Source organism: Lontra canadensis, unplaced genomic scaffold (assembly GCF_010015895.1).
Source record: "Lontra canadensis isolate GAN:19392208 unplaced genomic scaffold, GSC_riverotter_1.0 scaffold229, whole genome shotgun sequence".
Lineage (NCBI taxonomy): Eukaryota > Metazoa > Chordata > Mammalia > Carnivora > Mustelidae > Lontra > Lontra canadensis.
The window spans coordinates 239759-252864 of record NW_022631223.1 but is presented as its reverse complement, the minus strand read 5'-3'; the positions used below and the strand labels follow the sequence as shown (position 1 = coordinate 252864).

The window sequence follows — 13106 nt, the reverse complement described above, 5'->3', positions numbered from 1 at the left end:
CTTGGTTGCTACTTTGGTAACAATTAGGTCCCCACCTCAAGAACAATGCATTCTGAACGGGCTGACACAGAGCCAGTGTGAACACAGGCCCCAAACCAGGGCTTTTGGAATAACTAGAACAGCAGAACCAGGCTTTCTCTTCACTCAGAAAGGGATATTGACTCAGAGGGTCTAAAGCTCCAATTTCCAAACACAGAAAACCTGGAGCTCAGTGTAAAAATGGAAACCAAAATGCATCAGAAATGAAATATTGTACTTCCTCATATACTCAAGGTCAAGATGGCTCATGGGAAGTACGTTATCTGATCAGCTGACTTGTGTTAGGAATGGCCCCACTCCAGCAACTCTAAAGGAAGCTGTTTTTGTTTCTATTTCATTTCCCAGAGGGGTATAAAAATCTACTAAAAGGGATATAATCAATCAGAATAAATCAGCTCACTCACAAGACACTCCCAGATAATTTTTGGTTGCTGAACACAGCACATTATTTCAAAGCGGCAAAATTCAGGATAACTTGAAAAGAGAATTCAAAAATGACGGCTACATTTGCTGATAGGTTTATGTGAGACACACATACATTTTTTTCCAGTGTATTCTGTCAAAGGACCAAGATCCCTGGTCATCAAAATAAGTTATTTTGTACATTAGAGTGCACAGAACAACAGAGGCAAAGACTTTCTCGGAGAATGACCAAAAGGCATTTTGCAAAAGGTTCGTATCACTCTGAAGCATAAGGACTGGAGCCCAGTGCCTTGTGGCCTTCATTAGCTTGACCCCTCTTCTTCTTTGGTTGCAGTGGCCTCAGTGGCGGCTGTCTCTTCTAAACGTTCTGCTGGCTTCTTCTCCTCCTCCTCCTCCTCCTCATCCTCCTGGGGATAGAGGTCGGGATATTTCTGCATGCATTCCTGCATGGCCCGGAACTGGTCTACACAGTCTGACCCCTTGACATCCTGTGTGCTATAGTGGAAGCAGGAAAAGGCTGACTTGAACTGTTCCCCACAGGGGCCACTGGCCATTCCCCCAAGGCACGGGCAGTTCCAGTTAATGTCTCCATTTGGCAGGATCAATCCTAGAATGGGAAGACGGGCAAGGAAAATGTGAGACAAGCTCTCGAAGGCTTCTGAAAAAGCAAAACCAAGTCCAGTCCTCAAAAGATACTCGGGAGGTACAGAGCAGCAGGAAATACTGACTGGTAGGCCCTTGCCTGTGGACCTACCTCTATATTTGGATTAGGCTCAAATGCCTGTGCAAATGCAGCATCCTTTGGCTTGGCTGGAGAGAAGCCACCAATGGCAACTTTCTCCATGCACTACCCTGATCTATACTTTCAGCCGCCTCCCAGTGCGATGGCTCTGGCTGTGCTACACATTGTAAAGCACTTAATCTGAAGAAGAAACCACCACTGGGTTGGTGAGCAAGAAGCTTTAAGGAGCTGAAGTATTGACCTCCTTCTTTCACCCTCTGCTCTGCTCCTGCTCAAATGATCAGGACCAGAACACCCCTGCCTCCAAAAAAAGGCACCTTGCCCCCTCAAGCCCCTCTGGCTCTGCAGATGCTCTCAGAAGCTCAGTGTGAGGACTGGTCAAGAGGAGGCTGAGCCTTCTGCACTGGCAGGGAGCTACCCAAGGCACGCTGTACACGGAAAAAGCTAGTGGCCCACCAGATGGTGTGTTCTAGTTTTATAACAATGAAAAACCTAGAAGGATGTTAACCATACTGACCAACTGCTAAATAGCACGTGTGTTTCAGGGAAGGGGGGCCACTACAGACTGAATTCAGCTGCAATATTCTACAGGGCCCCTTACTTTTGAAATTTACACTTTCTTTGAACCTTACTCACATCTAAATAGTATTTCCTGGTTTTCTAAAAAGCTTTCAAAATGACAGCTTCATTTCCAGCTTTGTAACAGACAGGGAAATAGGATTCATATGGAAGTTTCTTACATGAGTTTTTTACAGGACTGAGAGCACTCTGTAAGATTCTAAGATGCCCAGTGAAGTGACAAAATTTTTCGCTCTAACCAAATACCCAGGCGTGGTCCTCTGAGTTAGTGTCCAAAGTCCTAGGCCTAGGCTGAGCCCTACCTCTTTGTTCTAGCTCAGGAAACTTCAATGACCAACAGATCTGCTGCTGCAGTTGCTTATTGGTAAACTGGGCTACCAGTGGAGATGTTCAGTGCTTACCGCAACCCCAGCAGGCAGGTCACCACTAGACCATCACTAGCTGCAGGGCATGCTCTCGAGTACCGAACTATCTGTGGCAAAACACATACTCGTTCTGACAACCTTCTTCAATATGTACTATAAATCCCAGTTCGCACAGGAGATTTTGTGGTTCAGTGGGGTCTAAATCAGGACTACAGCCAAGGCCCAAAGGATTCCCAGACCCCAAGCTGTCTCCCCACCTTGTACCACCTCTCCCTATGTAGGCCAACACGGTGCCAGAAACCTACGGGTTCCCCTCAGAGATACTGTGGGTTAGCCTCCAAACACAATAAAGCTAGTAGCACATAAAGCACATCACATTATGTTCTTGGTTTCCCGGCGCATATGAAAGCTATGTTTGCACCACCCTGTATTCAGGGCATAATAGCATTATGTGTAAAAACAATGTATATACATTAATTGAAAATACTTTATTGCTAAAGAATGTTAACCATCATCTGAGCTTTCAGAGAGTTGTAAATTTTTGCTGGTGGAGGGCCTTGCCATGATGTTGATGGCTGCTGACTGATTTGGGTTGTGGTTCTGGCAATTCTTAAGATAAGACAACAATGAAATTTGCCGCATCAATGGACTCTTCCTTTCACAAAGAATTTCTCTGTAGCATGTGACGCTGTTTGATAGCATTTTACCCGAACAGAGCTTCTTTCAAATTGAAATAAATCCTCTCAAACCCTGCTGTGGTTTTATGCCCTATTCTAAATCTTTTGTTGTCATTTCAATGATCATAGCATCTCTACTAGGTATAGATTCCATCTCAAGAAACCACTTTCTTTGCTTAGCAATCAAAAGTAACCTCTGATCCGATAAAGCTTCTTTGTTTTAATTGAAGTGTAATTAACTTACAGTACTATATTAGTTTCAGGTGTATAATATATAATTCTATACCCTTCTCAGTGCTCATCAAGATAACTGTACTCTTAATCCCCCTCCCAGTTCACTCCCCCAATCCGGCAACCATCAGTTAAGGCTTGATCAGGAGATCAAAACAGTTCAGTCACGCCTTCAGGCTCCACTTTTTTTTTTTTTTTTTTAAGATTTTATTTATCTGAGAGAGAGAGAGATCACAAGTAGGCAGACAGAGAGGGGGAAGCAGGCTTCCTGCTGAACAAAGAGCCCAATACAGGGTTCAATCCCAGGGTCGTTGAGATCATGACCTGAGCCGAAGGCAGAGGCTTAACCTACTGAGCCACCCAGGTACCCCTTCAGTCTCCACTTCTAATCCTGGTTCTCTTGCTATTTCCACCACATCTGCAGTTACTTCCTTCCCTGAAGTCCTGAACCCCTTAAAGTCCTCCACAAGGCTTGTAATCTGCTTCTTCCAAATTCCTCTTCATGGTGATATTTTGACCTCTTCCCATGAGTCACACATGTTCTTTATGACATCTAGAATGGTAAATCCTTTCCCGAAGGTTTTCATTGACTTTGCCCAGATCCAACAGAGGAATCACTGTCTAACGACAGCTATAGCCTTATGAAATATACTTCTTAATAGTAAGACTTGAAATCAAAGTGACTCCTTGATCTATGGAATGCAGAATGGATGTTGTGGTAGCAGGCATGAAAACAACAATCTTGTACATCTCCACCAATACTCTTGGAGGACCAGGTGCACTGTCAATGAGCAGTAGTATTTTGAAAGGAATCTTTCCTTTCTGAGCAGTAGATCTCAACAGTGGGTTTAAAATATTCAGTAAACCACACTGTAAACAGATGTGCTATTATCCAGGCCCATCCTCAAGGCCCTAAGGATTTTTGGAATGGTAAGTGAGAACTGGCTTCAACTTTAAGTCACCAGTGGAATTAGCCTCTAATAAGAGAATCAATCTGTCCTTTGAAGCTCTGAAGCCAGGCACTGACTTCTCTCTGGCTATGAAAGTCCTCGATGGCCTCTTCTTCCACTAACAGGCTGTTTCATCTGCACTGGAAATCTGTCGTTTAGGGCGGCCACCTTCATTCGTGATGTCAGCGAGATCTGGACGACGTACTGCAGCTTCTGCACCAGCACTGGCTGCTTCACTTGCTCTTTTCTGTCACGGAGACGGCTTCTCTCCTTCACCCTCGTGAACCACCTCTGCCGGCTTCACACTTCTCTTCTGCAGCTTCCGCACCTCGCTCAGCCTTCACAGAGTGACAGGGAGAGGGCCTTGCTCTCCGTGAGGCTCTGGCTAAGGGAATGCTGTGGCTGGTGTTATCTTCTCTCCAGACCACTGAGACCTTCTCCATATCAGTGATGAGGTTGTCGGCTTCCTTATCATTTGTATTCACTGGAGGAGCACTTTTCATTTCTTTCAAGAACTTTTCCTTTGCCTTCACAACTTGACTAACTGTTCAGTGCAACAGGCCTAGTCTTCTGCCCATCTTGGCTCCTGACAGGCCTTCTTCACTAAGCTCAATGACTTCTAACTTTTGGTGTGATGGGAGAGACTGCAAACTCCCCCTTTCACCTGAACACTTAGAGGCCACGGCCAGGCTGTTAACTGGCCTAATCTCAGTATTGTCGTGTCAGGGAACGGGGAGACCCAAGGAGAGGGAGAGAGACAAGCAAGAGCCAGTCTTGGAGCAGTCAGAACTCACACAATATTTACCGATTAAATTTCCTGGCTTATGGCACCCAAAACAGTTATGAGTAACAGCAAAGATCACCAATCACAGATCACCATAAAAATTACAATAATAAGAAAGTTGGAAGTACTGCAAGAATTACCAAAATGTGACAGAGACATGAAGCGAACAAATGCTGTTGAAAAAAATGGCACCAACAGGGCTTCGAGCATGGTCCTAACAAACCTTCAATTTGTAAAAAGCACGGTATCTGCAAAGCACGATAAAACAAGGCCTATATACAAACACTGCCCTCGGAAGACTCAAGACCTGGAAACTTGCACAGCCAATTTCCAAATGAAATACTAACTTTTTAAAGTAACAGCCCAGATCTGCAGGAGTCTATGCTTCGTCATTTCTCGGGGGAAGGCATGCTAGAATGAGGTCGCTTCTCCCAGAGGGCGCTTAGGCAGACAATCTGCATTTCAAGGACAAAATGTAAACATACACAGACATCAAGATGTCAAATTAAGCCCGGATGCTGCAGGTTTGGAACATACAATCAAAAGCCTGCAGTTCTAGTCCCTGCCACTAACTTCCTTGACCAGTCCCCACTTCCTCCTGGGCCCTCAGTTTTCCCCCAGACCAGGTGATCTTTAAGGCCCTCCTCTAGCCTTTTTGAGTGGATGCAAATTCCTTCTGCCGCCTTTCTCCTCGCACTCTAACCCTTTCTCCTGGCACTCTAACCACACAAAGTGCTATCTTAGCCACAAAGCTGGGTGCTTGGATGCAGGTGACCGGCAGGAACCGGTGGCCTACTTAGTCTGCTGAGTGGTTCTGCCACTGCTGGCTCAAACCCAGGTCCCAGAGCTCTCTGTTGTATACGCTTTTTGGTTAAATCATTCATTAGAAGGGGCTGCAAAGGCATATACCTCTATGGTCCAAGCAGATCAATTATAAATGACAGAATGAGGTAGCACAGAAAACAGGAGGGATGGTAAGTCCTGGCAGGAATGGAAGGGGAATGCACAGGCTCAGCAGAGACACAGCCAATTTTTAAAATGCCATGAGGCAAATAAAACATGGCGTGATTGGTTCTGTAGGCCCCACAAAATGTGCTTAACTAATACGGACCTCAAGAAAGGGAGAGAACTGGAACTGACAGGCGACTTATTTCCAGAGCACTGGAACTAACAGACGGAGTGCTGATTCAAGGTCACTTCCATAGCTGCCTTTCTTTTAAAACACCTTTGCCTCCCACCATTCCCAACGGGGTACTCAACATGCAGCCTTGGCTCGACTACTCTCAACCCCAGGAGCAGTAAGTCATTCTCCCTGAAAATATATGCTTAAATCTGAAAAATTCCAATTGGGAGCCTATACTCCATGGGCTGCTGCTGCTACAAGCTCTCTCGACCACAGTTACCACCAGGCAGCACTGGAAGGGTCACTAATTATCATCACAGGTGTCAGAAATGGCTTTAGATTGGTCAACTGAGTACTGTTTATGATACAGACTATATATAAACCCTGCACACACACTGGTCAGCCTTACACACATGGGGGAAGTTCCAGTGAGCCCAGTGGTCTAAAGCATTTGGAATGGCATCCTAGGCCCAAAAGACTACTAACCATTACTAAGTTGTATGCAACAGTTCCGTCTAGCTGAGCTGGATCCTGCCACTGGAAAACTGTCCCTCAGTCTTGAGTGAGCTTTTGTGCAGGGTCCTTGCTGGAGCCCCAGTGAAAAGACAGCCGACCTCACCACCTCACAGAACATGGGGTAGGGCTCTTCCGGGCCTGCTTGCTAACGGTCTGTAGATGCGGCAGAATCCCGTCTGGCAGCTTGACTGAGCGGGAGGATCCCCGTCCCCTTAAAGTGCCTGCCAGACCAGATTCCATGACCACCCCCACAACCCCTGCCTAAACCTTCATGGTCGGGAAGCAGCCAACCAGCTTCAGTCTGTGTAAAACCTCAAAAGAGAAAGAGGCAGAAGACCTCAGTTCAGAAGAAACTTAGGTTTTGGCCTAACAGTCAGGGAAGTGAGGGCTGGAAGTGAGGGCTGGAAAGCACTCAGCCAGCCCCTCATACCTGGGCAAGCCGGCTAAGCTCCTGGTGCTTGGGAGATAGTCCATGGCTGGGAAGGATACCTAAAAAACCTGACCTTGGCCAGAACAAAATGGGAAAAAAATTCTGGACATTTTCCCCCAGGAAGGGTCCCTGGGTCCCCAGGAGGCCCGCGCCGCTCACCGTGCTCCTCATACGGATCACTGGGATCATCGGCCACCAGCTCTGCGTTGCTTGGAGTTTCATGGTCCTCTTTGGTCACAAAGATGATTCGATCCTTCCCTAGTGTTTGGAGAACAGAGAAAGAAACATTTTGCTCAAGAGCAGCCAAACAACCCCAAACCAAAAGAAGGCACAAAAACCAAGTTTTAAGACTGTCCTATGCCAAACCCCCAAGTGAGGTGACCATCAGACTGTCCTTCCTGGGCTGCATCACTGAGTCTGTGTGATGGTCTAGCAGCCACTTCTACTGAGTGCTGCAACTGGAACAAAAACTTGACCAAGGTCATGGGTGAGGGAGAAGATGTCGCATGCACCCTCCAAGTAGGAGCCAACATGCCCAATCCAATGAAATGCAGCTGCTTCAGTCCCCATATGTGCTGATGGCAGACAGGTGCAACAACTTCTTTCTTCCTCCCATCAAGAAAGGGCCAGTCCCGTCTCAGAATTCCTATGGCGCTCAGACTGTCAACCGGCTGGAAATGGCAAGGCAGGCCCCTCTGCCATCTGACACCCTCCCAGCTCTCTCCCCGACACCTTCCAGCCATCCACACACTCTCACCTTCCTAAAACCTGTGCACAACAGCTAACCACACAGCAGGTGTCTGTCTGATATTCCTGTTGTGGTCAGAAGCACTTTGTCTTCGGCACCCTACATACTGCATGTCATCGGTTTCCCCTGCAGTCCCTGGATGGCAGACTGAGGCCAGCCCCTCTCTGGGTCCTGTGCGTCAGCTAGCTCCGCCATCCCATCACTACCCTGACAGGAGCCAGCAGGAGCCCCATACTAAAGTGGTGAGTCTAAGGCTCCAGGAAGTGACGAACCTGAGCTCACACCTGGCTGGAATGTAAACCCAGTTCCATGTGTCTCCAAAGGCCATGCTGTGGAGATCCTTTACTCAGACCCACACTGCCCCTGCCACCCCAAGACACACAAGAATAAAAGCAATAGCTAACACAGGGTACTTAGCACGACTCAGACACTGTCCTGAGAGCTTTGTGTGCTTGGAGCAGGAATGAATATTTTATACAATAAGCCCCAAGAAGCTGAGAATCAAGAGAATGTTTGCTGAATGAATGAATAGGAGCTTTCTTCTAAGCTACTGGGTACCCACCTGGTAAAGGGCAAGGACAAATGCAACAACCCTACTGACCGCCCATTCTCACCCAGGAGATGTGGGACAATGGGACCTCATCTGGAAGGAGATGGGAAGTGCCTGGCATTTAAGAAGACTTCTCCAGGTCCCATCCAGACTGGCCTTTGGACAGGGCCCTCATCAGTGGCGTGGAGTGAGTTAGCTACAATGGGGGCAGAGGCTAGGCCTGAGGAAGTGTGGCTCTCTGGGAGCTGCTAGCAATGTCTATGATTATTTCAGTTGTTTTACCTTTATATTTAGGAAAGTTCAGTCACAGGCTTGTTAAGAGAAACCAAGGGAAAACAGTGGGCCCCCACCAAGCTTGGAGTACTTAGGGAAGAGGCTTGAGTCAAGTACAGGGCTAAAAGCAGAGCAACGTCTCCAGAGAAGACAGTTCTGGGAACAGAGGGAAGGCACCCTTCTCATGCCTCCACAGGGTCTCCCACATGGGGTAACAAATAGTAAGGACAGCTGACTATTGGCATGCTCAGGGACAGGCCTCCAGCCCACCTGTAGTTCTGCCATCCTGTGACTAACTCCTTCCTGCTTGTCAAACTAGCTCTCCCTCCATGCGCGAAACTGCAGTCCTGTCCCTGACTGTGAACTCGAAGGCTGGGTTCCTCAATTCCTCTATCTGGCCAAGGCCACACAGCTGGTAAGTGTCCACGAAGAACTAGGGCCCATCTGCCTGCCGTTCATGCCAAAGCACAAGGCAGCCCCTCTGGGTCTTTGACTGAGGTTTGGTGTCCTCATCGGCACCTGTGTTCTGTCATTACACTAGCAAAAATAGCTTCATCTGGACCATTCTTCGGATTCCAAGAGCCTTGAGAGCCAAGTCCTGCATCTCGCTGCTCTTTGCCTCTTTCACCCGTTTTTTTTAATTTATGGGATGTTTACCTACACATTCTCAATTAAGTTGAAGTTTACCGATACCTTTAGTTGATCATGGTGGCTTCACCTAAGTCTTAGAGGCTTCACAGACTGCGGGGGACGGTCCTGCTGAGCTGTCTGGCAGAGAAAGTAAGGATTCCAAGGCTACCTGAGTGGCACTTTTCCTACCCTGGATGGGTGTCTTGGTCCATTCAGGCTGCTCTAACAAAATACCACCACCAGGGTAGTTCCTAAACAACAGAAAGTTATTGTTCACAGTTCTGGAGGCTGCCAAGTCTAAGATCGAGAACCCAGCATGGTCACCTTCTGGTGAGGGCCCCTTCCTATGTCACAGCAGCTGCCTTCCTTTGCATCCTCACAAGGTGGAAGGGGCTGGAGATCTCTCCAGAGCTTTTTTTCTAAGGGCATTCATCCCATACGTGAAAGCTCCACCCTCATTCCCTAAGCACCTCCCAAATGCCCCTTCTACTAACACTACCACCCTGGAGGTTTGGATTTCAACCTATGAAACTGGAGGGACACATTCATATCATCCAACTTGGGGGAGAGGATTCCCTGGGTGATCTGACTCGTTTCTAAGCAGGGATCTGTCTTTGCATCCCCAATCCTGGTATCCAGGTGGAGCTCCTTTTGTTTCAAGGACAAGTAACAGTAAGGGCCAGAAACCATTTGTAGAAAGAACATAAGCATAGCTCTGAGGCTGAGATGGAAGCCCAGCTTTGAGGGTCTGGCTCAGTGGCACTGATATCACAGAGTTTTAGACCTAGAGTTCAAATCTGAAAATAAGCACATAACAGCTGTGATCTCAGGCACCTTCTTGTGGCCTTAGGAAACAGGTCCCCCAGCAGCTCGGCCTCTCTGAACCCAGGAAGGGTCAGGAATCAGGGGCCCCAGGGCCTACTCTGAAAGCAGGACTTAAGGGTGAAGCTGAGAACAGAAAGACTGATTAAACAGCTGGATACCAAGACACCCCCAATTCAGTATTTTTACTCTCTGTACACCATCCTTGACTCCTTTCTCTCAACCTTCATCATCAAATCTGGTTGGCTCTAGCTTCAAAAACAGCCAGAAAGATCTGCATCCTCACTACCAAGACCCTATCTCCCACAACTCGCTCCCTCCATTCCCACAACTTGTTGCTTTTACTAGACACACCTACCTCTAGGCCTGAGCCCAGGCTGTCTTCACATCCAGGAGCACCCTTCAGATATCCCCACAGTCACCCTCTCCCTGCCTTCATACCACCTGCTCAGATGCCTCCTTCTCCAGCCGCTCTCCATCTCCCTTGGTGTGGCTTTTCTCCAAAGCACTTTACCTCATCTAACATATTATTATATATCTGCCGACTCCCTGCTTCCCCCACTGAAAGATCAGCTCTTCTGGGGCAAGAATTTCTCCATACCATTCATTGCAGTATCGCCAGAGCCTAGAACAGTGTCCAGAACGTTGGGGGGTAATCAATATTTGTTGAACAAATGAAACGAGAAAACAAACTGAAGACCTCAGCGGAGAACAGGGACACAGAATGGTTCTTACCATTCAGCAGACTACAAACAAAACAAAACAACTTTGGATAGGGAGTCTCATTTCCCCCAGAAATGGGAATAGGAACACACAGAGCCATCTTGAGATGTCAAAATCTTCAGCAGATCCAACCCAGATGGAGCGCCCATGTCTTCCCCAACGCCACAAAGTAGATGATGGTACCCGCACTCACCAGCACCTGCTCATGGGCTGGCATACCACAGGTGCTCAATAAATGTCTGCTGAGGAACCGGAGAAGGCAGACAGCCACAGAAAAGAGGAAACTAAAGAAAAGATTGGTGTGGCACCAATACATCAAAGTGTGGGTGTTCTAAGGCCAGGGAGCGAGGCCGAGTCTACGCCATGGAACACCTAGGATGCCAAAACGTTTAACCTGAAAGCTGGGTGGTGGCGGCGGTCGGGGGGGACCCTTGAAGTAAATTTGCTCAGGCATGTGACTCATTCAGAATGAAGAGCCAGCCATGGAAGGGCTGGGGAAATAGAGGTATCAGGCAAAGAAACAACTAAGACACCAGTGTAGCTTGGCACTGACAGGGTAGTTAGAAATCAGGCAGGAGCCAGATCACGCAGGGGCTTTCAATTCTCATCCCCAAACTAAGAGAGGGATCTTTGACCCAGGCAAAGATAAAGTTACATGTTTTGGGTGGCAGATGGAAACCACCTTTCCTTCCCAAAGAACCTGAGACTCCTAGATATCCTAACAGGCAAGGGGAGGTGTTATTCATCTGGCACAGCTTCATTATACCTAAAAAGCTCAAAATTATTTGAGTAATTAGAGACATCAGTGAGTATTATGGCTTTATGACCATAAACTAGAACCAAAGAAGCAGTTCTAGAAGCAGAATGAGGTACTGGGGAAAAGGCTTGAAATTTTGGATTGAGCTATTCTCCTAATTGGGTATATAACCTCAGGTAGGTCTTCCACGACTCTGGTCTTCAGATTCCCTGAATTAAACTGAGGGAATCAGACTGACTATTCCCTAAAGAATTTCTGGGTGAGTTCCAACTCTTTGTAGTTTTATATTCTCATGTGTCCACCATAACTGCCAGGCACAGAGAAGATGCCCCTGAGTACCTTGCTAAATGAATGAAGACCAACTTTTCATTGTACCATTGGAAACTGGGGCCTGGAAGGGTTAGGTGGCAGCTCAGGGCCAAAAAGCCAGTTAATGGCAGTGTGTGGGGAGGCGCTTGTACTCCAGCCAAGAGACTCCTGGGTTCTTCAGTAGAGGTAAAAACAGATGAAGCAAAGAGAAAATGGGTGGAGATGGGCACTTCGTTAGAAAGGTGGGGGGTTCCCAGAAGAGAGCTCCCTGGAATCCAGCGGGCCCCAGGCTGAATGGTGCAGTTTCTGTGATCAGACTGATGAAGCTCGAACCCCAGCTCCAGGAAATTCGGGGTCAAGTGCCTTAGGCCAGCCACCTCTGTGTCTTAGGGTGCACTCTTTGATAAAATGCAGATAACAGAGCCTCACTTATAATTCTAAAAATCGCCGCGAGATCCATGTGGAAAGCCTTATAAAGACTCTTGAACAAGTGCCTGGTACGTAGTAGGGGCTCAATAAATGTCCACGTGGGTGGCACTTTTACCACTCCAGAACAGCCCCTAACCCCTGTGGCAACTTTTCAGGAGGGACAGTGAAAAAGCGAGTACAAATGCAAACGCGTGGTGGGTGGTAAGAGCAACAGTAAAAAGAAAAAAATCCCAATTACGAGCCAGAGGAAGCGTGCTCAGCACTTCCTGTGCCCCCTTGGCCTAGTTTACTAAATCTCCCACGTGCCGGTCCTTCTCAGGTCCGGGTTCGAGTCTCACAGTGACCTTGGACCAGCCTCGTTCCTCCCAGTCTCGGTTTTCTCATCTGCAAAGCGGAGGTGGCGACCCCACTGCCCAGCCCTCCCAAGGGTCCCGAAGAGGGTACCCCGGGCCGCGCCTAGAGTCTCCCGCGCCTGCAGTGGGGTCGCGGGGCACCGGGGCCTAAGTGTCGCCGGGGTGGCAAAACCGCATGTCCCCTGCAGGCCCTCGTAGGCCGGTCTCCATGGCAGCCCGCCATGCCTACCTTCCTGCCGGCAGTAGGCCATGGCTGCAGCCCCGGCACTCAGACCTCGCGGCGACAGCGGTGGTGGCAGCACCGGCGGCGGCGGGCTCACGCTGTGACCTCTTCTCGGGCAGGGCGGGCGGCTCCAAGGCCCACGCGGAACGCCCCCTCCAGGACTGCCCGCCGCGCGCCTGCCTCTGCGACCTCCCAGCCCCAGCCCGGCCCCAAACAGCCGGGAACTACGTTTCCCAAGAAGCCGAGCGCTGCTCGGTTTCTCTTCAAGGCCAGAGGAACTACATATCCCGGAATGACTTGCAGTGCGCAGGCGCATCAATGAGGTACAGCACGTGCTGTAACTCAGTGGCCAAAGCGCCTGACCCCGGACTACATTTTCCAGGAGGCCCTGCGGCGCGCATGAGCAGGAAAGCTGTGGCTCTCGGGGCTG

The 13106-nt window shown here is 48.6% G+C and overlaps 1 protein-coding gene across 1 annotated transcript; it reads right to left on the bottom strand.

Moving 5' to 3' along the window:
• Positions 1–483: 483 nt before the first annotated feature.
• CHCHD4 (coiled-coil-helix-coiled-coil-helix domain containing 4) lies at positions 484–13001 on the bottom strand. Its single transcript, XM_032849439.1, has 3 exons — positions 12683–13001; positions 7019–7117; positions 484–1069 (listed from the first exon to the last, which is right to left on the bottom strand). The coding sequence occupies exons 1-3, from the start codon at positions 12990–12992 to the stop codon at positions 765–767; spliced, it is 714 nt and encodes a 237-aa protein (XP_032705330.1). The 5' UTR covers positions 12993–13001; the 3' UTR covers positions 484–764.
• Positions 13002–13106: the final 105 nt, after the last annotated feature.